Raw genomic sequence first — 25,184 nt, forward strand, 5'->3', positions numbered from 1 at the left:
TGAGTCCAGCACAGATGGTTGTATGGTGATATCCATCACGTACTGAGGGTAAAAACACTCAAGCCATATCACATTCCCTTCCTCTGTTGTCAAACTTAGCTTTTTAAGAGCTATTTCTGTGATGCATGGAAAACTAAAAAGCCTGCTACATTCGCATAACATTTTAAAGAACATCATGCATGACAAAAGAAATCAGAAAATAATACATAATTTCAATGTAGTAATTTATTTAAGTAAATTATTCTGGGAAATAGAATTCAGGACCCAAAAACCTCAACTATATGTACTGTAGAGCAATATTTAGGCTGTTTTACTCTCGGATTAGAAAGTATCCCAGAAATCTCCCAGTATTTATCTAAGAATCGTAATATTTAAATTAAAAAGAATCGTATGCTGATTACTTACTGATTGGACAGTTTTTTTTTCAACTTTCAGCCGCACAGGTAGACTTTCAATAAATGACATCTTGTAGCGTGAGATAAACAACTGAAACATGTTTTATGCCTTACCTTGTGCCTGAATTCACGAGCAACTTTGCGCTCCATTGCAAGGAAATAGAAACGAACAAGTTTTAGCCAACGAAGTGACGTGAGCTGCCTGTGAGGGTTAAATTTGACCCGAGTAAACCCAGGCGAATATGTAAAGATACTATTAGTACAGTATAACTTCCGGCAGTGATTTCACAATAAAAACAAATAAAACGGGAACATTATTGACAAAGAAATAGAGGAAACTGTATTTTGATAATTTTATCCGGATTGTTAAATAGTATTTGAAGCAAATCATATGCGTTATTGCATGCTTTCCAAGAAGCCCAAAAAGTAAGATTCATTTTCAATCAGGTCTAAACTACTTTCATTTTAAAATAGTACACTTCACAACATCCTCAACATCTGAAGGCGTAGTCCATAGTCAGATAAGCATACGTAAAAACCTTTATCCGTGGTCTCCAGATTGGGCGAAACATTTTGGAGAGAAAAGAAATGACTGAATAAATAAACGCATGCATGAAGAACGAAACATAAATGATACTGTAGGACCTGTAAAATTCTAAATTTACTTGTGGTAGGCCTAGGAGTAATACTAATACAGTATAGCATTTTTGTATTATTGGTATTGTTATTATTGTTGTTGGCGTTTATTTTGAGCAACTACATTTGTTTACGTTGTCGTAGGTTGTTATTATTTTATCTGCTGCTAGATGGCGTAGTAGCTACCACCTCTCCCGTCTCAACCCCAAAGAAGACGAATAAGTGTAGACTTCCGGGTTTCAAACTGCTACAATTGCAACGAACAACAAGAGACATCAGAACAGCTCTACGGTATGTGACAGTTGAGTAATGTTTAATCATGAGTCCTAATAATCCAGACGTCTTTTTATTTTCTACATCAGAAATATTATCTTCAAGACGTACGCAATTTAGATGACAAGTACCACTTTTTGCAGACATTACAGTGATATGGTCCTTATTTACTGTACATTGATACCGTTAAGTACAAAACAACTTCTCTGCTAAATCAATACATCTGCAAGACGGATGCGCGTACTGTTAAGCATCTAAAATGCTGTCTTATATATTGTGTCAAAGTAGAGCAGTTCAAAAGTCCCGCTTCTCCAGGCGACCTGTACGTGGAAGTGAATCTTTATCTCCGCCTCCTCAGTGTTAAACGACATGAACGCCTCTTTGTGTTTGTGATTACCAATTGAACGTTTCATTTTATGCATTCAGAATTGTATTTTTTTTTCTGATTTGATATTTCATGTTTTTGACAAAAATAAAATCGAGACGCACGAAAATGTTAATACGACTAAAGTTCAGTACTTCTTCCGGTTACGATGTTAACCAAAAATGAGTCAAGGCAGCATGATGTGCTTATCCAACTAGATTGTGAAAGTGGGCATAATGTTCTGACTAATCGGTATTAAATAAATAATTAAAAATACGTCTGCTGTCCTGTAATTGGCTGGCTCCCAGTAAAATGTTGCACCTCGTCTCTCGACAGTCAGCTGCAATGGGCTTCGCCTCCTTGCCCCTATTGAGGACAAGCGCAACAGAAAAGTAACAGTTCATTTGCTTCTAAGTAATATTTTTCCGACATGAGTTTCCACCCCTGCATACATTTTATGAAAGAAAAAACATTTAAATATATATGCGCTGTATGTCACTGGTGTTATGTAGAGTCTTATGCCACAAAAGATCAGTCAATCATTCGTTAAAATATATATATATATTGTTATTATTATAATAACATCCCCTTATGTGGTCTGACCAATCGTTTAAATTTGCGAAAAAGTATGAAATTCATATATGTATGTTTACAGTATGTTGTTTCACAGAAGGTTTAATTTACGGTGTCTGTTGATGTTAGTTGACAACATTAGAGTAGTTTAGAATATGTAGAAAAAAAGTCCGTTTTCAATGTTGTTAATGTTTTTTTCTGACTACCAAACCATCTCACTTGGCATTGTACATTCATAATTGTGCGTGATTTTTTTTGTATACTGTATATTATTTGCGGCGTAGTACATACGCTCTCTCTTATATTTTTAGATTTGCCTTCAGATGGGATCTCCCAAAAAACCTTCAGTGGCACAAAGGTATATATATATATTTTTAAATATACACTACATTCTTAATCATGTATTCCTCAGTATTACCATGCTTAGGTTTGGTCTCAATTGATGGCTATGTCTAGATCATATAATATTCTTTTTATGTCGGTGGATTACATAATACTAATATACAGAAGTATTCCACTCCAAAGGACTGACACGTCTTTCGTGTTGCAGATCCTGTGCCTGTGTGAATAATTCTGGGAAGGAAACAGACTCTCCACTTCCCCCTTTCAATGAGCGGTTGGCCCACCTTCGTCCCTCCAGAGAACTTTTGGAGTTCTACAAGCAGAAGATTGCCCAGTTTGATGGAGAGCACGGGCAGCTGCTGAAGATGTTGGAGAAGTACAAGAGTATCATAGAGGACCAAGTGAGCCAAAGTGACGGGCTTTTGATTTTTATGTTACAGAAGATATGTTCCTGTATGCACTAATATCCCTGTTTCCCAGCATAAACTACTGGGTGACTTGCGGCAGCGTGAAGGGGAGATTGCAGAGTTGCAGAATGCGTTGAGTGACATGCAGGTGTACCTCTACCAAGAAAGAGAACAATCTCTACGGCTTCATGCAGAAAATGACAGACTAAAGATCAGGTGGGAGCAAAAGCAGACCAAATATTCTTGGGGGAAAAAAGCATTCTTGGGTTGCTGGAAGGCACTGTACAAATCAAAATTATCATTATTATGGCCTCTCAAATTCACTGTTTATTCGTTATTTTGACAAAAGAAAAGCCTTTTTGGTGCCTTAACATGCCCCAAAACTAAAATGTATGCCCCCCCCCCACCCACCCAAAAAAAATTTTTTTTTGCAAATGCATTTACACTTGCAAATATATATATCTCCCAATCAACATTAGATTTAAATGTTTTCATCCGAGTAGTACTGTGGTACCTCGGGACTGGCGGTGGAGAGCCAGAGAAGTGCCGGGAAATGAAACAACATTTTAGCTAGATTGGGCTTGTTTTTCCATCATTAGCAGGCTACTAGTGAGGCTATTAGCGGAGCAAGGGAAAGAGAGAGGGGGTGCCAGTATGAATCAGGGGGATCTGACAGTTTCAAATTTATCACACTGACTCACATACTAAAAAAAAAAAGAAGAAAAAGAAGAATGCACCATTATGCAGATCATTAGCAAAAATTAGGTAGTGAAATATATGATTAAATTAAACCAAATGAGCCCCAAAGAAGCAAGCTTCTCAGCCAGATGGGCCATGCTCGATTACTCAACTTTTTTTGCACGTGTCATTTCATGTGTGCGGAGCATGTATCGAAGTTTTTACAGATGAATAATTATCCTTAAAATTGTAAGAACATAATTCAGTCTTTTTCTTTTTTCATAATCCTTCTATGCCCGGGTAACGTCTTTATTCTTCATCAGCTTTTCAAATTCTCAAAACCATCATTGCATCTTTACTGTTGTCTAGAGAGCTGGAGGACAGAAAGAAAATTCAACACCTTCTTTCCCTGGTGGGTACTGATGATGGAGAGACCACATATTTCCTGCGGGAACCTCCTCACAAGGTACACTTTTTCATCATATTAGATATTAATAATGATAAGTGTATTGCTGAAATTGTGATAATTATGGCATCATTGGTTGGTAATGGTAAAATTTTTACCACAGCTTCTGTATTGTATCTTGTCGGAGTAGGTAAAGTATTCACTTTGTTGTGTAGAGGTCGCCATGGCATTGTGACTGGGAGTTTACACTCCAGGTTTCCAAGTTTTGTTATTTTTACGAGAAGTAAGTTGGAAATAATAATTGTGTAAAATATTATACCTAGGTGGCGATCAAACAGAAGAACCAGGAGTTGGGGGAGAATCTCAATCTCAGGCCAACAATTTTAAAACCCACTGTGACCAGCAAAGGTCTGAAAATGTGACGACTTTACTTTTCTTGTGTCATACTACCGGATTGATATTTTACAGTGGAAATGCAGAAAAAAAGAACTAGATGACTTGTTTGCTTGTTGTTGTTTTTTTTCTTTTAATAATGCCACTCTTGTGTTCTATTAGCAGAGACCATTAAGCAAGCGAAATTAGCTAATTTGGGAACTGGCGATAGTTTGGAAAAATATAAGACGGACAACCATACTTTAATACTACAGGTAAGGACGTTTTCTGCTTGTATCCAAATGTTGTAGACGTATTCATGAAACGTTGATTTTGATTGCGTGGCCCCAGGTGGAGGCTCTGCAGGCCCAGATGGAGGAACAAACCCGACTGGCCAGAGAGCAGGTTGAGACACTCCAGGAGGACCGACAGATGAAAAAAGACGAGGCACAGGCTGAAAGGCAGAGATTTGAGTGCTACATTACCAATTTGACTGAGAAGTGAGACTTTTTAATTGTGTAAAGTCTAGACATTTAAATACATTTGTATTTGACCTACAGATGAGTTGGTGTGTGTGTTATTCAGGCTACAGCGAACCCAGAACCTCCTCTACGAAAGCACCAAAGATTTCTTGAAGCTAAAATATGAAACAAAGACTCAGGAGAAGAAATGGATGGTAGAGAAGGACCGCCTCCTCGGGGATCTGAACACGCGCCTTGAGCGTCCCAAAAAATCTGTCTCTCCTGGTGTGGAGGTTGGGCGAATGCGGCAAGCCGTTAGTAGCGGCAGTCCAATTTGGGCCAGCCCCACTCGGCTCAGCCCGCAGCCTCAGCCAGACTTCAGGCAGAAACATAAGGACGAAGTGAAGGTATGTCTACTAAGTGTTTTATAATGCTGAAAGATCCTCCCTACAAACCAATCTTAAAACGAAACGAACTGTCTTTTTTGTGCTTGATTTGATCTTTTTAGGCACTGCAGGAGGACATAAAGCAAGCCCACCGTATGGCAGAGATGTACAGGGAGCAGTGTGTTGCTTTGGAATCAGAACTGGCCCAAGCCAGGGAGCAGGGGGATGTTGGCAGGGAAATATTGAAGGTACAACTGTTTTAGGGCTCTCATCGTTCTTTGTTTTCATAATAATACTGTACTGTATTTTCCGCACTATAAGGCACACCTAAAAGCATTCAATCTTCTCAAAAGCCGACAGTGCACTTTATAATCCCATGCGCCTTTATGTATGGATCAATAGTCTGATTTCTTGGACGCATGATTTTAAAAATCCTGTAAAGCGCTTTGTTACAGCTGCAGCAGTTGTGAAAGCGCTTTATAAATGAAGCCGTATTGTATTGCATTGTATTCCCTTTAACATAGCTCCATCTAGTGGATGCATTATGCAACAGCAACCGCTATTGTAGCTTCTGGTCATTCTGTGCGCCTTATAATGCTGGGCACAGTATGGGTGAAAACAGTTTTAAAATAGGCCATTCATTGAAGGTGCGCCTTATACTCCAAAGTGCGTATAGTGCGGTAAATACAGTAAATTTGATTTGTGTAGTGCATTTTAGGATTCTTTTCTGATTACGGTTTTATGTTATAACAACATGGACATACAGTAGGTAATGGTAACTCATTACATTATTAGATGAGATGTTCTTCTTGTACTTTATTGCAGGGAAACAGTCTGTTTAAGGTGCTGGTGGACCCCTGATTTATTTTTATTTTTTTTCAAATAACAGAACATCCATACATGCATTTTCTAGACCGCTTATCCACTTTAGGGTCACGGGTGAGCCCATACCAGCTGATTTTAGGGTGATAGGATGCTACGGACTGGAATGATTGCCAGCCAATCTCTGGGCACATTCACGCCTATCAATATTAAAAGTCCACCAATTTCTGAATTATATGAGTAATATACTTACGAGCATTTGACTTGGGAGGTTCCACTGTGTTGTGGACAACCCCCATCTCACTCTAGGAGTATTTGATCTTCACAGGAGCGTGCGGAAAAAGTGGCTCAACGTCTTAAGCTGATGACTCAGCGTTACGAGGCACTGGAGAAGAGGAGGACCTTGGAGGTGGAGGGCTTCAAGACAGACCTCAGGCAACTTAGGCAAAAACTCAAAGATGTAGAAAAACAACTTATACAGGTAAAACAACTCAGAGACAGACAAGAGAGTGATTGCCCTTTTCTCGACAAAGGGAAATGAATGTGTAGTTAGGTGCAAGATGTCACTGAATTGACAGTATGTTTAACCATAAACATCGCTATGTATTCTGCAGGTAACGCTTAGCATTGGGCCTAACCAGGACTTGGCTATCTTGCAAGAGGTCCGGGATAGCAATACAAGAACTAAGAAGGTCCAGAGTGAACTGACGACATTAAAGGCCAAGATATATGGACTGGAAAATGAGCTAAGATTTTGCTGATGAATGGATCACATTGTTTTTTGTTACATAGATGCCTTAAGAAGCTTTATGAGCTTTACCCAAGCGTTGTGCTTTGTACTGTTTATTAGTATAACTTCTTTAGTTTGTGCCAATAAATGTTTTTAATCCATAACATTTCATTTGGATTTTAATTCTAGACTTGATATAACAGCACAATACTTTACAGCCTTCTTTCCCCCGCGTGTTCGTTGAATTTCGGACGAGGAGAATGTTTGTAATCCAAATATAGGCTGGAGCCGATGAACGGTTTCTTCAAAGCTTTTAATAACAGAATATTCCGGGCATCAGCATACCTGTCAACTTTTCGGAGCGCCGACCTGTATAAACTACCAAAAAAATCCTTATAAAGAGCTCTCCCTCCCTTGTTTCTTTCTGACTTTCGGGTTGAGTGAACGCTGGCGCGTTTTGGCTGCCGCTGCTCAACCCGTATTGTTTTGTGTTTTTTGTTATTGTAAAGTGTCCTTGGGTGTCTTGAAAGGCGCTTATAAATAAAATCTATTATTATTATTATTATTATTATTATTAAAAAATCCTTATACCAAAGCATTTTATATGTCAAAATAACGGCAGAAAAAAACCCACGAAATGTTCAATGATATTTATTGTAGATCTGAATACAATGTCTGGTTAATGTCTAATCATCATTCTACTTAGTGGCATTACTGTGTTCAGAGTTGTATTCCTGCGTTACTTTTTTCACCAACTCCAAATCATTTGGAGTTGGCGAAAAAAAAAACCGGAAATTTTCAGAATCCGTATGATTTGTGCGATACGGCCATATACGTAAGATTCACCACAAAATCCGTATGAACTATGGCTAAACCGTATGAGTTGACAGGTATGCATCAGTGAATTACAGACAATGGCTGTATGTCACGAGTGCGAAGCAGGAAGAGATTCAAATAATTTTTACATAATCAGAAGGGCGGCACCAGAACTCAAGGTGTGACATCGTAGCTTTCGTTTCTCCTGAACCGATTCTCAGCTTGTATCAACTAGCGCATTTCAATGTTTGTGCGTCTCCAACAGGGAGTACAGTTTTCCAATTCTAGGTGATGATTGTTACAAGGACGCCAAGCTACGCTGCGGGCATGGGAAAGTTATACAGCATGACTGAATATGAGCAGAATACAGATTTCAATAGTCATAACCACTATTTCTGCATATGCCTTGTTGTTTGAAGTAGTTATAGATGAAAGAGGAGAGAATCAAAGTATCCTTTCACCAACGGATCAGAGACATCATGCTCAAAACGTGCATGACGTCCCACACATCTGCGACAAGCTAAGTTTGAAAGTAAACAAGAAGCTGCATTTTTTTCCAGCCAATTGCGTCGTTTTTATTGTCGGGCTTGCCTGCACGAACTTGTGGCATGTTTACAGGTACGATGATTCAAAGTATGTATCAGTTGCGTAGCTTCAGAACGAACAGCATTGTTTCAAGATAAATGACTTGTATGAAATAACAACATATTTGGAAGAAATCTTGCAATTTAATAATCACACCGGCAGAGGAGAAAGTTCCGTTTTCGAAAAATGAAAAGCGCCTCAGCGACTTGTACAAAGAGCGTTTCTGGGAAGCGTGACGTGATTGTACGCATGCGCGTTCGGTGACCGGAAAAAGTCAAACGCACCAGTCTTAGTGGGTTAGTGCGATATTGATCCAAGGTTTAACTTTTTGCGACCTAAATTTCCAACAGTTTCGAGTTTTAACAAAGGCCGTTAGTGTCGTTTAAGCATTTAGCTCGTTTGACCTGGTATGTTTTTATTTGTATACGCGGCACTTCAACAAAAATGCAGAGATTAACATTTTTGAAAAGTGCATGGAAACTGTTTCAATCAAACAGCGAAAAGGCAGTAAGAAGAAAGTACAGCCATGTAAGTAATTGCCTTAGTTTTTGTTTGTTTTAAGTATTCACGTGAAGGAGAAAAGTGAAGAAATGGCAGCACTTAAAACACCCTCTAGCAACTTCTCTCAATTTATTATTACTAGTACTGTACTGTACAGTTATTTAATCTAATCAATGTTATCTTACCTGCACTTACGCAATCGATGTATGTGCTTTAAAATACCGCTGGAACAAAGTATCGATCATTTTTTGTTTCTTGAAGCCATACAGAAAGTGGTCATTCTATGGACTGTAATATTAACAATAATTGAACGTTTATTTTTAATTGACTCAGAAATGCACGACCCCCCCCCCCCCCCCATTAAATATACGTTTTAAAGGTATCCGATGAAAGAGAGGTCCAGTATTATGATTGAACATACATAATATTTGTACACACTGTTAATACTGGCAAAGATTTTAGTTTTTATGCAATAGTGTGGTTGTAGTTTGAAGCGGTGTAGAACTGCCCGTGTCTGTTTTGCCTCTTGTGAATAAGGCATCCAAAAAATGAGAAGTCTCAATACAGTCACAGTGATAAAGAAAAAAATGAATACATCCATAAAAACAAAACCTATTTGTCTGAGTAATTAAAATTATTTATTTTTTTATTATTATTGACAGTCAATTTGTCAACTGTGTGTCTACATGTTGTAGTAACACAATGCACTATTTTGCCTGAATTGGCATATAGAGTTTTTAAAAAAAAATGCAATTATTTGCACTTGATATCAACATGTCACATTCTGGTCGAAACCATGGCGTTTGGGGACGGTTCTCTGATGCAAATGCTGAGTATGGCTTTCATTCCCATGGCGACAAAACACAGAGCTAGTGAGTGCGATGAATCAGGTGGCAATTGAGCGTTGCCAACTTGGCAAAAATTGTTGCAATATTCAGCATTGTGTACAACCTCTGTTGTGTATTTTTAAGCAACCAGTAACTAACCTCATGGCTTTTTGTGGTGTGATTGGAGACTTCTTGAGACTCTGACACTCCCTCCGCAGATGGAGATGTTCACTCCTCCATTTCCAGACTGCAAATTAATGGCGCTTAGACTTAGACACTGAGGCTAATTTAATCATATACCATCAAACGAAAAGATATACTTGGCTGTGTAATTTCACACTGAATGACTCGAAACATTTTGTACACAAACAATAACAGTAACATTTTCATGTCGCATTTAATTTTTTCAGAGAATTAATTTCACATAATGGGTGATCAATTAATCGATTTTTTTTTTTGGTCACTGTGCATGTGTTGCTGTCTTTTTCCCTAGACTTCTCCTCAGGGCTCATTTGGTCTCCTCTTCGACATCGATGGCGTGCTGGTGCGCGGTCGATCCCCCATTCCTGCAGCCCAGGAGTGTTTCAGGAACCTCGTGGACCACCAGGGAAAATACAAAGTGCCTGTGGTGTTTGTCACCAATGCTGGAAACTGCATGCGGCAGACAAAAGCGGAGCATCTTTCTCATCTGCTTGAAGTGGAGGTAAATGAATTCCATTTCTTAAAATTGTATGTTTTCCCAACTCGCTGTCTTATTTCTAGCCTCCTAACGACTGTTTCTTTGTGCCCATTGCACTCAGGTGTCACCTGACCAGGTAATGCTGTCCCACAGTCCTTTGCGAATGTTCACACAGTTTCACCAAATGTGTGTGCTGGTATCAGGACAGGGTCCTGTTGAAGAGGTGGCTCACATGTATCCTGTTTCAAATCTCCAACTCATGCTCTGTCTGAACTGAGCGACATCCCTGTGCGCATGCTCTGTTTATTTAATGTGCTTCCACGCCGCTCTTTGATGTTTTCAAAACTTTGAACCCTTTACCGTGTGTTTGTTCAGTCGATTTATGTAAGTGTTCGAAACTATGCAGAATGACCTTGACCGACTAAACTTCAGGTTGGGCTTCAAAAATGTTGTCACCATAGATAATCTCAGAGAGGGTTACCCTCTTCTTGATATTGTGGATCACAACAGAAGACCCAAAGACAGCGTGAGTTTCTACATTTATTTAGATCCATAGTAACTACAAACTTCTTGATAACATCATCACATTTTAAGAGCAGACTTTTTGTAGCATCTTTCCTTTTATTTGATGTAATTTGATCGTGCTGATGTACCTGATGTTTTGGTAAAAATAATCAATCAGTTTCCAGTGCATATACAATAAATGTTTGCATACTCGTGTCTTGTCTCACAGATTCCTCCCACTAAAGGTTTACGGCCAATAGATGGTATGTTTGCACGCATACATAAAACAATAAAATTAAACTTTAAGCATCTCACTAAGTTATCGTTGATAAGTCTTTTTTTCAGTAGTTTACTCAAAATGTGAAATTTAAATACCGGTAGGTTAAATAAATACATCGAAAAATACTTTTCAGAAAGTCAATTCCTTCCTCATGTCTATATTAAACATAATTTTGATTGTTTCTCATGGAATGTTCTAATCTCTTCAGGTGGTGAATTGATCTCATTTATAAATCCATCCATCTATTTTCTGTTTCGTGAATGCTAATTAGGTTCTACTAACATTTTTTTTTTCCATCCATCCATCCATCATCTACCGCTTATCCGGGGCCGGGTCGCGGGGGCAACAGCTTTAGCAGGGAAGCCCAGACTTCCCTCTCCCTAGCTACTTCTTCCAGCTCTCCCCGGGGGATCCCGAGACGTTCCCAGGCCAGCTGGGTGACATAGTCTCTCCAGCGTGTCCTGGGTCTTCCTCGGGGTCTCCTCCCGGTGGGACATGCCCGGAACACCGCACCAGGGAGGCGCTCAGGGGGCATCCGAATCAGATGCCCAAGCCACCTCATCTGGCTCCTCTCGATGTGGAGGAGAAGCGGCTCGACTCTGAGCCCCTCCCGGATGACCGAGCTTCTCACCTTATCTCTAAGGGAGAGCCCGGACACCCTGCGGAGAAAACTTATTTCGGCCGCTTGTAACCGGGATCTCGTTCTTTCGGTCACGACCCATAGCTCGTGACCATAGATGAGGGTTGGAACGTAGATCGACCGGTAAATTGAGAGCTTCGCCCTTTGGCTCAGCTCCTTCTTCACCACGACAGACCGATACAACGTCCGCATCACAGCAGACGCTGCACCGATCCGCCTGTCGATCTCCCACTCCCTCCTGCCCCCACTCGTGAACAAGACCCCAAGATACTTGAACTCCTCCACTTGGGGCAAGATCTCCTCCCCGACCCGGAGGGGACACTCCACCCTTTTCCGACTGAGGACCATGGTTTCAGATTTGGAGGTGCTGATCTTCATCCCAACCGCTTCACACTCGGCTGCGAAACGCTCCAGTGAGAGTTGGAGAGCCCTGTTTGAAGGAGCCAACAGCACCACATCATCTGCAAAAAGCAGGGATGCAATACTGAGGCCCCCAAAACGGACCCCCTCAACGCTTCGGCTGCGCCTAGAAATTCTGTCCATAAAGGTTATGAACAGAATCGGCGACAAAGGGCAGCCTTGGCGGAGTCCTACCCCCACTGGAAACGATTCCGACTTACTGCCGGCAATGCGAACCAAACTCTGACATCGGTGAAATTGTGACCGAACAGCCCGTATCACGGGGTTCGGTACTCCATACCCACGAAGCACCCCCCACAGAACTCCCTGAGGGACACGGTCAAACGCCTTCTCCAAGTCCACAAAACACATGTAGACTGGTTGGGCGAATTCCCACATACCCTCGAGGACCCTGCTAAGGGTGTAGAGCTGGTCCACCGTTCCACGGCCGGGACGAAAACCACACTGCTCCTCCTCAATCTGAGGCTCGACTTCCTGACGGACCCTCGGGCGGATTTTTTTTTTAGATTCTGGAAATATTTCACTCCGTGTTGTGAATACTAGTTTCACGTATTTACTGAAATAAAAAATTCTATTACACTCTAATTCATTGAGATACACCTGCACATTTTTGTCTTTGCCCTCGTATCCTTATAGCTGTCATCTTATTTGGTGAGCCAATCAGATGGGAGACCAACCTCCAGCTCATTGTTGATGTACTTTTAACCAACGGAAACCTGAACAGTAATTGGAATTCTGCGCAGTATCCACACATTCCGGTGCTGGCCTGTAACATGGACCTGTTGTGGATGGCTGAGGCTAAGAATCCCAGGTGGTGTATCTGGGGCGGGGAAAAAAATGTGCTGCTCTTTTTCCTGAACTATCATTCATATTGTGGTTCCTTGACAGGTTTGGCCATGGTATGTTCCTCGTGTGCTTGGAGAGCCTTTACAAGAAGGTGACAGGTCATGACCTCAAGTATGAGGCGCTGATTGGTAAACCCAGCGTAGTGACTTATAATTATGCAGAGCTGCTGGTCAGGCAGCAAGCTGAGAGACTTGGATGGGCCACACCCGTGAAGAGATTGTACGCTATCGGGTGAGTGACTCCATTGCTCCATCTTGGCCCCCAGTCTTTGTTAATCCAAACTGATTTATGTCTTGTCACTTTTTCTTGTTAGTGATAACCCTATGGCTGACATATATGGTGCCAATCTCTACAACCGCCACCTCCAGACCGCTCAGTATTCTCAGGATCAGAAGCAAGCTAACCAAAGTGGAGCATGTGCTCAAGCTGTTGACCAGGCCCCTAAAATGACATCGAGCGAGCAAGGCGGCGCACCCGCTGTGTTCAGGTCAGGCACGGATCTCCCGGAGGCGTGCCACTCCATTCTGGTGTGTACAGGAGTGTACAGCAAAGAGGAAGAGCTGCCGTCGGACAGGGGGCACACGGTGACCGAGCAGCGCATCTTTCACGGCCACAGGGACTTTCGCTTTGACCCCAGCCTCACACAGCCGTCCTTTGTGGTGCAGGATGTCAAAGACGCCGTAGAGTTAGTGTTCCGGCAGGAAGGATGGCCCCTAGATTAATTGGCCTATTCTTGACTTTAAAGGGTTGAAACACTAGTGTATAGTTTTACAACGTATCCTGTCTTTATGTCAAAACAACAATATCCTGTTTTCACATGGTCATAATGCAAAGTCGTTTATTATTGAGGGAGTTGACACTGATGTAAAAGTATGGTGCATGACAATTATTTCCAACATTTGCAAACTTTTCATGTAGCGAAAGTAAACCAAAAGTCTCTGCATTGTGACACATTGATTTGGATTAGGGACTTGCACCATTTGAATCACTTGTGCAATAAATGCAACAGGATTCAAAACGCTTAGTGACTTAAAAGGCTGTGGATGAACAAATATCTCCTGGAAACTCAACATGATAAAGAACACACTAACTCACATTGTAAAATCCATCCATTCTCGTAAGCGCTTTTCCTCACGAGGGTCACAGGCGTGCTGGAGCCTATTCCAGCTGCCATCAGGCGAGAGGCGGGGGTAGGCCCTGAACTGGTTGGCAGTCAATCGCAGACATTCTAAAATCCCAACATTAAAATTGGCCCTCAAAAAAAAAAAAAAAAAATCTGAACGCGTTCCCCATGTTGCATTGTGATTCACATTTGAGTTGGGTAAAACACCCTCAGTGTCATCTACGTGTCCTGTTTGTGAGTCTTAATGCTGAGCTTTGCTGTCCTCTTCTTTGTTTCTGAGGCTTCTTGCTTAGTGTATTTTCAGGAGGAGATTCTGGAGGGGGCATATGAATGGGTTTCCATGGGATTGGGTTGTAAAAACTGGGTGGTGGGTGGAATCTGCAGGGACCTGGAGGGAAGATAACACTCGCAGGTTACACAGATATGAAAATAATGAACCCCGATTCACTGCTGAAAAACATGCATAAATGAACGAATTATCCAGAAAGCTACCGAGGAGCTCATAATTGCCAGATCACACTCACTTGAATAATGAGGTGGCTTTGGATTTGCTTTCCATTTGTCATTGTTTTTTGCCAGCCATTCCTCAAAGTTCCCCTCTGCCTTCCTCCGTCGCTCTTTCTCCTGCTCCTCCCTCAGACTTGCTTCCTCCTGTTGAAATGAGATCCCCAGTGATAATATCGAAATACATGGCGGCCAAGCAATAGCGAAAATGCAGACATTTTGAAAATGGATCTTACTTTTTGCTTCTTCTCCTTTTCTAACCTCTCTTGGTTCTTCTTCTGCAGCCAATTGTTGAACTTTTGTTGAGCTTTCTGTTCAGTCTCTCTTTTTTTTTCCTGTTGACGCCGCACCTCTGCTTCTTCTCTGCCGATTTTCAGAAGCTGATTATGTCTTTCCTTGGATTACAGTAACAAAAACACACAACCTGAGCATTTTTTGCTGCACTGGCTTAAATGCTTAATGGGCAATTATCATTTGCGATTGTGAGTTGTAGACCAGTTTTCAACCTGCTCTCTTTTAAGTTGCTGCCAGTCTCTGATCTTCTTTTCCTCCATGATCTTTTTCTGTTTGCGTTCCATTTCTTCTTGTTCTTTTTTTTCCTTGAGTAAACGTGCCTGGTTAAAGAGGTGTTGGAATCAGAGCTTGTAGCCATGCCCTTTTTGGAGACGGATGACCGTACACCGATAAAGCTTGTCAACTTGCCTCCTCAGTTTTCTTTTTCATTTTAAGATGGTCTTCTTTTGTTTTGTTTACCAGCCACATTTCCCATGCACTGAGGGCTTCAGGTTCTATCTGCGCTGAAGAGGGTTTTTGTAGCTCACATCTTTAAAAATAATAATAATAATGACAGAAAGAAAATACAGAGTTTAAAAGACATTGGTATGCTTTATATCCACCTTATGGAATCACGAAGTACCTGGGCGGTTGCTCAGTCGTACTGAGCTCGTCGTCTTCATCGCTCTCATAACTGTCATGGTAGATTGGGGAGAGCAGGGAGTAAGTGTCGTCGTCCTCGGGTAGGACGTCGTCGTCCACCGTGTATTCCGAAACGTGGACATGTTTTTTCACATTTGGCTTGAGAGGAGTGGAGCTGAAGTCTTCGGACGCAAACGACGGGGAGTTCGGCAAACACCAACCAGACATTACTAGTCCGTCGACTTCTGCAGCTGGACAATTTTACATCAAAGCGTCTTCCTGTGGGGATAAAAATGTGATTTACTTATTTATGGTTCCGTTATCAATCTCATAAATGATTCTGCAACAACAATCTAAGTCGGCGTTACTCGTGTCTCCTAAAAGCTATTGCAAATGCACCCACAAATACACGAGTTATTGTTAGCTAATTTATGCTAACGATGTTCGCACCAGGGTGTTACTAGTCTTGGATAAGATATAAACTCTGTCGCTATTATGGTTTGTGGATAGTTTATTGTCCTCGAGGAACTAACGATGACATTTGCCCGAATCACTTCTGACTTACTTTTAAGGTCGCAGTGCCTGTAAAGTTAATATGCATTTTCTTCCTTCATATTCAACAACAACCGTCTTCCCATGATGCACCACGCCTCCACACAACGCCGTTTTTGTAACTATGACGACGTTTGACCTTTTATATTTTTACTTTTGTACTTTTACTGTGCCTGTACTTTGGTATACATTTAAATTTTACTTTGCACTTAACAGTATGAATTTATTAATGTAGTGCTTTAAAACCCCAATGCAAATGATAAATTACTCTCTCTCTCTCTCTCTATATATATATATATATACAGTATATATATATATCTCAAGTATCAAGTACAACTTTACTGTCAAATGTGCTGTACACACACACACACACACACTTCCACAAACTCTTGTAAAAAATACATTTTACTAGAAAAACAGGGTCAAGTACTGAACGCTAATACATTCAAACGCAACATTAAAAATATATGAATATTGTAAATTATATATAAATGGAAGTCTTATTTCCTGACCAAATATGTGGTTTACTATAATAATTAAACTCTAGTATTAGCTCCCATAGATTATAAGTCTATTGTATAATTTCCGCACACTTTGTTACCTTATTTTAGTTCATAGATGATCACCATGTTTCAGGCTACTGCAAGAAAGCACAAAAATGTCAGGAAAGGGCTACTAGAATAAGTGAATTTTTGGGGAGGTGAATCAAGGTGTGTGCTGACTCACATTTAGTGCTGGTTAATTCTGAACACAGCCACATCCCCATATGTTAGAGGGTGTGGACACATTATCTCAAGTGTTTATATTTTATGTCTCCTCTTGAAAATATTTTTATTTCAGTAGAGTTGTACAGTTTGAGGGTCACATTAATGCTGTTGGTGTCTCAATCTCATTGTGTTATGCCAGAAAAACCTAAAATTTGAAGCGTGTGTTGGCGTTTTACATCAACAGTTTTCCAGCACCCCAGCTACAGTCATGTTGTCTGTAAAAATAAAAGAGATGCAATATTTGCAATAGGGCAGTTGTATTTCAGACCTGTCACATAGACCTGTTACCTTGGTTAACCTTCACCTTAACCCCAGGTACAATATACTGATTCGTGGAAGGCAGCAGGCTGTTTTACTGGAATTAAGGCCAGCTTGGTGTGCCCTCTGTCTCACTCGCACTTCACATCATCACCCTAAATACATCAAGCATGCCACAATGAGTTTGGACTGTTACGACAAAGACTTGTGGCATTTAGTGAGTGCCTCTTATGTGTGAAAGGGAAGGATATTTTATTGTTGCATCGAAGCGATCTGCATTACTGTAGATTCTTAAGAGCAGACTAACTCTACATGTTTATTCCTATACTTGGTGCAATCTTTCAAAGTTTACTACATTAAATGTACAAGTGCAGGAAAAGCTGTTTGGCCGGAAGAACAAAAAAACCAAATGCATGATTCTTGTTGGTCATCATAGAACTATTTCTGAGCTGCTCTCTAAATTGTTTCTATCTATCACTTCTCATTTTCATGATGTGTCAGATGACTACGAGACAAACATCTGACACTCTTAATCAGTAAGGTAATAAAAGGTGAAGATAGTCAGCCACCAGCACGTGTAAAACACGTTTATGTCTCACGTTTTCTATGACCACTCAGCCCAGCCCCTGGCCTCCACTGCTCCTCTCAGAGAAGGCCTGGGTGTCACATTCAGAGCTTTGCAGTTTCACAGGCAACATCCATTCCACGAGGGAGCAGGGAAAACATTTTCCAGGCAGGATGGTGGCAGGAGACATTCAGAGACTACCCGAGGGCAAACACCACCTTCGGCGGCTCACCAAGACAGCTCATCCGGACCAGAGAGCATTACCTGGGGGCCGCAAGAAGCTTCAAGTCATCATTTGTGTTCTGCTGGTGGAGCTATGTGAAAGATTCACATTTTTTGGCATTGTGTGCAACATGATCCTTTTTTGCACTGTAAAGCTCGGCTACGACAACTACCTGGCTGCAACAGTGAATTTGTGCTTCATAGGAGCCAGCACCCTCACCCCTGTGCTGGTTGGCTGGTTTGCCGAAACCTGCCTAGGAAGAACCAAGGTGCTCTACTTGTGCGCTTTTCTCCATTTCTTTGGTAAGACGCAGTGGGCATTTAGTTTGCTTGTTTTTGAATGAGAGGGTTCACATTTTGGCAGAGTTTCAGCTTGTGAATTTCTGAGCTTTTTTGTGTTTGTTTTCTAAAATCACGCACAGTGGATCCTTGTTCAGGAATGTCCTTGTTTACAAAAAAAATAATGAATTGTAGTTTCACTGTACATTAGTGCAGTGCTGTGAAAAAGTATTCACTCCCTTCTTGATTTCTGTGTTCTTTGCATATTTATCACGCACAAAGATTTCAGTTCATCAAACCATTATGACACAGAGACAACCCAAAGAAAACTACATGCCAATATAATTTAGTTAGACACCCCAAAAAAAATCCAAACCCACCTGTCTCTTTGTGAAAAAGTAATTGTCCCCTGAACCTATTAATGGGGCTGTGCCACCCTCGGCTGCAAAAAGTGAAATCAAGCGTTTGTGATAATTGGCGATGAGTCTTTCACATCGCTGTGGAGGAATTTTGTCCCACTCTGCTTCGCAGAATTGCTTCAACTTCGCCATATTGGAGGTTTTTGGAGCATGAACTGCCCGTTTAAGGTCACACCACAGCATCTCAATTGGATTCAAATGCAGACTTTGACTTGGACCCGCCAAAATTGAGCTTTTTTTAACCATTCAGAGGTGGACTTGCTGGTGTGTTTCAGAACATTGTTCTGCTGCATGATCCAAGAGCGCTTGAGTTTTTCGGACGTTCACCTTCAGGATTTTCTGGTAGTCAGCAGGAATCATTGTCCCATCAATCAAAGCAAGTTGACAGCGGTTTGCTGAAGCCCCAGAATCTTGGAAACCTTTTCCAGACTGATAGATTTCAACAACTTTTCTTCTTGAATTTCTTCGGATCATGGCATGATGCGTTTGTTTCTTGAGATTTTGTAGACTACTTCATTTTGTCTGACAGATTCTATTTGTGATTTTTTTGAATCAACAAATGTGGTGCTTGCCTGTGATATTGAACTCAGCTTTCCCAAACCTGACTTTAGTCACAGTTACTTTGTGATTCAACAAAGGGGTGGGTGCAATTACTTTTTTTTTTATAGGGACAGGTACTTTTTGATTTTTTTTTGTGCCTTAATAAATTAAATTGGTATTTTGAAGCTGCATTTTGTATTTCTTTGGTTAAATCCTGTGTGATAACAAAATTGGTTTAATGAATTGAAACCTTTGTGTGTGATAAATATGCAAAGAACACTGAAATCAGGAATGGGGCAAATACTATTTCACAGCACTGTACATTCTGTTGATCCCTCCAATTACCCTTTGATCTCATATCCAATTCAATATTTCGGCCCACTGTGAGCTGATAGGTTTCTGATGCTTTTGACCTGCAAATACAGTGACTCGTCAATTGTTATCTCTGTAGGCACGGCCATGTTACCTGTGGTAGCATTCCCTTTTGAAGATTTCTACATTGACATTCATCATATGAGTCACAAGTTAGAACCTCAAGAGCGGCAGGCCCTGTTCTACACCGGCCTCCTGGCTGCTGCGCTGGGCATTGGCGGCATCCGGGCTATTCTGTGTCCCTTGGGAGCATACAACTTGCAGAGCTACAATCAATACCAGCTACTGGGTTTCTTCAATTGGTATGTGATGCATGTACAGTACATAAAGTTGTCTACTGCGTTAGCAGTGGAACAATTATAGATAGGAACTTGGGTTGTATCATTTAGTAGCGAGACAGAGAGAATACTGTAATTTCAATGTTGGATCATTTTTGGAAAAAGATGACATTAAGTTTTTTTGGGGTTTTTTAGAGAGCTTGTTTTATTCTTCCCCACCTGAAGGAATATTTATGATTAAAACACAGCATGACAATGTACCTGTTTAAAATGTTGAACATAGGTGCACATAATATATATCTCAAATTAAAACCAGCAATTTGTTCATGTACGATAACTTTAGAGGAAGGAATTTTAGCCGAATGACAGAAAGCAAAACGGAACGCAAAAAGAATGCTTGAAGACATGTGTAATTTTTTGTTTTTATTGCATTTAGGTTCTACTGGTTGGTTAATCTGAATTCCACGGTTGTGTTTCTGGGTATTGCTTACATCCAGCAATCTGTGGCCAAAAATTTGGCTTTCTTAATCCCTTTTACCTCTGCACTGCTGGCACTCATTGCCATACACATGATGCGCAACAAACTCACCTACAAACCCAAGAAAGGTAAGAAGAACACACTTTATCAATATTCTGATTATGTCATAGAAATATCTTTGGTGATTTTTTTTGGTTTGTTTTTCCACTATTCTCGTATATTCCAGAGATCTTCAACCCTGTTCCTTGAGGGCCGCTGTCCTGCCTGTTTTCTCTCTCCCTGATGCATTGATTCACATGATCAGATAATCATCAAGTTCTGCAGAAGCCGGATAACGATCTTGATTATATATACAGTGTATATATATATATATATATATATATATATATATATATATATATATATATATATATATATGTACACACACATTTTTATGAAACTACAGTATATCATAAAACATCCAGGAAACTGGCCCTTGAGGAACAGTATTGAAGACCCCTGATTTTTTCTAATATCATGCTTAGAATGATGTTTTTGTTCAACTTTTTTGTCCAATTGAAAAGTCATAACTAAACAAACTATAAAAAGAAGAAGCAACCTCCCCAATAGTTTTAGGTACTCAAGCATACAAATGGGGATGAGTGTGAGAGGTCAATGTTATTTTTGGCCTACATTGCACCTCACCGGTGTCGTCTTCTTTCTGTCAAAGGTGGCTCCTTACTGACCACGCTTGGAGTTTTCTTGAACTCTCTCAAGATGTGCTGCCTTCACTATCGCCACCTCAGTGGAGATGTGCCATCTTGGCTGGACCGGGCCAAGGAGAACAATGGCGGCCGCTACAGTGAGACTCACGTAGAGAATGTCAAAGTCTTGGCCAAGCTCTTCCCACTTTATGGACTCCAACTGATATACAGAGCCTGTGTCACTCAGGCAAGTCGCTAAGTTAAAGCAGAGGTCACCAATGTGGTGCCTGCCACAAGGACCACATGAGGAGCCCTTGGGCCTGTTCTAAAAAGAACTCACCAGTGACGTGATCATCATTTGAAAAATGTTCATATTTGCAGTGCTTTATATAAATAACACATAGCTGTAGAATATACATATTTATCTGTTTCTAACCATGCTAATCAGTTTTGCTAACAATGGTCAACAGCAAATCTTAATCAGAAATGTCTCTATGTGTCCCTATATGTAGTTTTGATGCTGATTTAAAACATGTCTTAGCTATTTACCCAGCACATCGCATCATGTTTTTGGGATATTTTCATCCATCCATTCATGTTCCGATCCGCTTTATCCTCACAAGGGTCACGGGGCGTGCTGGAGCCTATCCCAGATGTCTTTAGGCAGCAGGCGGGGGAGACCCTGAACTGGTTGCCAGCCAATCGCGGGGCACACATAGACACACAACAACCATTCACACTCACACTCACAATCACACCAAAGGTGTGATCTTGTAATTTATAGTTTACTTGCATCTCTGATTAAAACATTGTTGACCAGTGTAATTATTGTGAGAAAACATGATCATTGTTTTCACATTCAATATATAATTTAAGGTTATTTTAACTTTTTTTCCCCAGACGTGTGTATAAAACTGTTAGCCCTTTACATGAATAGTATGTAAGAAGTAGCTCTCACTTTCAGAAAGGTTAGCGTAGTTTTTCAAGTGCACAGTACAAAGGTGGATTACTTCTATGCCCACTGTGTTTCCATACAGATCCCCTCTGGATATTACTTACAGGCGATGAACTCCAACCTCCACCTGAGTGACGTCCTGTTACCCATCGGCACTATGAACGTGATCAGCATTTTACCTCTTCTCATGTTAGCCCCGCTGATCGAGTGTGTGAACAGCTGCTCTCTCTCCATGGCAAAAACTCCTCTGGCACCCACAAGAGTAATTAGTGAGTACTTTGCCTATGCACACCGCCAGTGATGCAACACAGTGCTTCATCATCTTCATCTAAATATGTCTCTCTTTGTTCTACCTCTGTTGTCCTCCCTCTTTTCTCTTGAAATGACTTGTCTTGCAACTCCCATTCTGCAGCCCTCTGTCTCATCACCCCACCCTAACTAATCCTCCCCTTACAGCTCTGGGACATGCATGTGCCGCTCTGTCCATCCTGGTGGCAGGTTTATGCGAGCTGCGCAGGAAGTCTTTCCCCCTGGTGGAGCAAACCCTCTCCGGGAAGGTTCTGCAAGTATCATCCATGCCATATTTCCAGCTGGCACCACAATATATCCTACTTGGACTAGCTGAGGCTTTGGTCACTCCAGCGTGTGAGTGAAAGGCAGACAATTGTGGACACTTGTTTGAGCAGCTTATTCAAGATAATATCATGTAATATACAAGTATGTATTCTGCTTTCTACGGCAGGCTCCCTCATCTCTTTCCAGCTGACCCCTGGGCACATCCGAGGAATCTCCCTACACTTCCTCGCATTGTCCTATGGGGGAGGATGCTTTGTAGGAGCCATCTGCATTCAGGTGGTGTACTTCATGTCTGGAGGTGAACAAATGCTCGTAATGGCAGTTCTTTCAATCCTTCAAAGTGGAATATATTTGACATTTGACACAGAGCTACGCTTGACTACAGGGTCCTTTTATCCAAGCGTCCTGCATGATGGAAATCTGGAGAGATTCTTCTTCTTCATGGCCATGCTGATGACGATAAATACTCTGGTGTATTGGAGTATATCTCACAGGTACTGGGAATTACACCAAAGTGAGACATGTGGCAGATCCACCTTCACCAAATCATTATGTCAAAGAGAATGTACTGACTCATAATGGTCAGCTAGTTGCATTCTTTACAGTGCATTAAAAATGGAGGCTCTGGTTGTAAGAGTGGTCTCCTCGCCAAAAGGTAGCAGGTTTGGATTTTGCATTGTGGGAAGGGTCGGCGACAAACCGTCCCTCTCCTGATAGTGGGGGTACAGTTTTCACCTGTGGGTTCCAGTTGTGGATGCCTTGATAAAGGATAAATATCATTCTCTGTACATTGTCATGTTATTTATCTTCTTTTGTTTTTATTGTTACAACAAGACCCATCTCGTTTCGACAAAGACAACCAAGGCACATCTGTCATTACTCATTGGATTTGCCTGATAATGACATCATTTGTTGTAACTTCATTGCCACAAGTATGGCTGAGCTTGGCAAGCAACTAAACAGCTGATTGGGGTTGATATTTTCCCAAAAGTGAGGGGGTGTTCTCATTTTTGTGAGCTACCGGGCGTCATTAAGTTATCATGAAAAGCAGGTCAAATTTATATTAGTATTTGTTGCAACACTATACTGTACCATTGTCCAGAATGTTTAGATTATCTGAGTCTAAGGTACTGCCAGTTGTTTTTAAAACTTCTAAGAGTATTTTCCTTTCCCAGGTACATGGATCTCAGCGTGCGGGGTAAGCCGTTGACGATCAGCCCACTAACAGAGAAACTTCTTCAGTACAAAGCTTGCCTGCGGTACTATGACACTATGGACCGCTCGTACACAAACATTTCCTGTGAATCTATCATCTGACAGACTTGAAAAGGAACCCCTACACTCTGTGGCGCTGGCGCTGCTTTCTGCTGTGTCAAATTGAATATACTATTGTCGTTTTATTGTGATATGTGAACAACTGTGAATGTATAGCCATGTGGGCTGTAAATTGTCTTTGGGCTACATTTGTATTGTATTTTAAAATAATCTCTATACAGAATACAACTACTGCTATAAATACCATGAAGCCAGAATAAAGACAGATCATCAAGCATCGCAGTCCTACTAGTGGGGAGTACATCTGTGGTTTGGGGTTTGAACCTCGGCTCTGCCCATCCTGTGCAGAGTTTGCATGTTCTCCATGTGCCTGCGTGCGTTTTCTCCGGGGACTCTGGTTTTCCTCTTACATTCCAAAAACATCCATGGGGTTAATGGAACACTCTAAATTGTCCCTCGGTGTGATTGTGAGCGCAAATAGTTGTTCGTCTATGTGTGCCCGGCTGGCAAGCAGTTCGAGGTATACCCCGCCTGCTGCCCGAATACAGGTGAGATAGGCTAAAGCAGACTGGTGACCCTTGTGAGGATAAGTGGATTAGAAAATGGATGAATGCATGGATAATTGCTTGCATAATTCCTTTAGTCTCTACTCGGTGGATTGGTTTATTAAAGTGCAGAGGTGGATTTAAACAAAACTTGCAAGATCTGTCTCTGTGCGTGCGTGTGCGTGTGCGTGTGTGTGTGTGTAAATAAATAAATGAATAGACAGGTTATCTGTTTGGAGGGGCATTTCAGTCCACGTCACTTGGCTGGTCAAACTACCATCATGCTATGATAGAAATTTGTCTAAACTACCTACACAATGGACGGCTACTTTGGTGCTTACCTGCTTTCTGTGAACACGAGCTTAACATTATCTTGCGTAAAAGTCATTTTTAGACATGTTTGACATTACTCAACTTCAGCACATGTTCTTTACTTGTATTCTTTAACTTACTATGCATTCTCACAATACCTGTGTGAGCATGAAACATCCATCCATCTGATGCGCTTATCCTCACAAGGGTCGCGGGCGTGCCGGAGCCTATCCCAGATGTCTTCGGGCAGTAAGAGCCCACAATCATTTGCACTCACAATCACACCTACAGAAAATTTAAGATTGTCCAATCAACGACAGTGCATGTTTTTGACATGTGACCTCAGCTGGAACCAAACGCTGCACAATCTGCATTGTGAAGCGGACATGCTAATCAGTCGACCACCATGCCGCTGGTTGATTAATATAAACGATATACAGTCAAATGAAAACTGATTATAATTATTAAAATAAGCTTGACATATTTTACAATTATATTTTTTATTAATTTATTTATATGAATTAATAATTAACAGTAACATAATGATTACCTTAATAGGAACTAATAACTAAATAGGAATAGATTATTTTATTGGTAAATGTATTCGTTTTTTTTAACTCATC

General features: G+C 41.0%; 4 protein-coding genes across 6 annotated transcripts; 3 read left to right on the plus strand and 1 right to left on the minus strand.

The window, feature by feature from the left end:
• Nucleotides 1-1,265: 1,265 nt before the first annotated feature.
• On the plus strand, nt 1,266-7,011 carry ccdc77 (coiled-coil domain containing 77). 3 transcript variants are annotated; one of them, XM_086110319.1, is made up of 13 exons: nt 1,266-1,322; nt 2,005-2,060; nt 2,553-2,599; nt 2,792-2,984; nt 3,064-3,206; nt 4,038-4,134; nt 4,398-4,482; nt 4,630-4,721; nt 4,798-4,946; nt 5,032-5,314; nt 5,416-5,541; nt 6,444-6,596; nt 6,730-7,011. In XM_086110319.1, the coding sequence occupies exons 3-13, from the start codon at nt 2,565-2,567 to the stop codon at nt 6,874-6,876; spliced, it is 1,503 nt and encodes a 500-aa protein (XP_085966445.1). In that variant the 5' UTR covers nt 1,266-1,322; nt 2,005-2,060; nt 2,553-2,564; the 3' UTR covers nt 6,877-7,011. The 3 variants fall into 3 exon arrangements, with proteins under 3 accessions (XP_085966445.1, XP_085966444.1, XP_085966446.1); XM_086110318.1 differs by lacking the exon at nt 2,005-2,060 and having other exon boundaries at nt 1,274-1,322; XM_086110320.1 differs by lacking the exon at nt 2,005-2,060 and having other exon boundaries at nt 1,274-1,322; nt 4,633-4,721.
• Nucleotides 7,012-7,836: 825 nt separating this feature from the next.
• hdhd5 (haloacid dehalogenase like hydrolase domain containing 5) lies at nt 7,837-15,272 on the plus strand. The gene is made up of 8 exons (XM_086109372.1): nt 7,837-8,774; nt 10,068-10,277; nt 10,375-10,487; nt 10,686-10,779; nt 10,987-11,020; nt 12,734-12,908; nt 12,986-13,174; nt 13,257-15,272. The coding sequence occupies exons 1-8, from the start codon at nt 8,691-8,693 to the stop codon at nt 13,663-13,665; spliced, it is 1,308 nt and encodes a 435-aa protein (XP_085965498.1). The 5' UTR covers nt 7,837-8,690; the 3' UTR covers nt 13,666-15,272.
• ccdc34 (coiled-coil domain containing 34) lies at nt 13,765-16,155 on the minus strand. Its single transcript, XM_086109373.1, has 7 exons — nt 16,051-16,155; nt 15,487-15,764; nt 15,273-15,393; nt 15,077-15,184; nt 14,807-14,965; nt 14,591-14,717; nt 13,765-14,454 (listed from the first exon to the last, which is right to left on the minus strand). Exons 2-7 carry the CDS (start codon nt 15,711-15,713, stop codon nt 14,282-14,284), a joined length of 915 nt encoding a protein of 304 aa, XP_085965499.1. The 5' UTR covers nt 15,714-15,764; nt 16,051-16,155; the 3' UTR covers nt 13,765-14,281.
• Nucleotides 16,156-17,668: 1,513 nt separating this feature from the next.
• slc15a5 (solute carrier family 15 member 5) lies at nt 17,669-23,746 on the plus strand. The gene is made up of 9 exons (XM_086108484.1): nt 17,669-18,152; nt 19,539-19,761; nt 20,174-20,343; nt 20,925-21,145; nt 21,936-22,122; nt 22,310-22,498; nt 22,596-22,727; nt 22,815-22,923; nt 23,605-23,746. Exons 1-9 carry the CDS (start codon nt 17,669-17,671, stop codon nt 23,744-23,746), a joined length of 1,857 nt encoding a protein of 618 aa, XP_085964610.1.
• Nucleotides 23,747-25,184: the final 1,438 nt, after the last annotated feature.

The sequence above is a fragment of the Hippocampus guttulatus genome, chromosome 4 (assembly GCF_054856545.1).
Source record: "Hippocampus guttulatus isolate MCC_2025c chromosome 4, RoL_Hgut_1.0, whole genome shotgun sequence".
Taxonomy (NCBI): Eukaryota; Metazoa; Chordata; class Actinopteri; order Syngnathiformes; family Syngnathidae; genus Hippocampus; species Hippocampus guttulatus.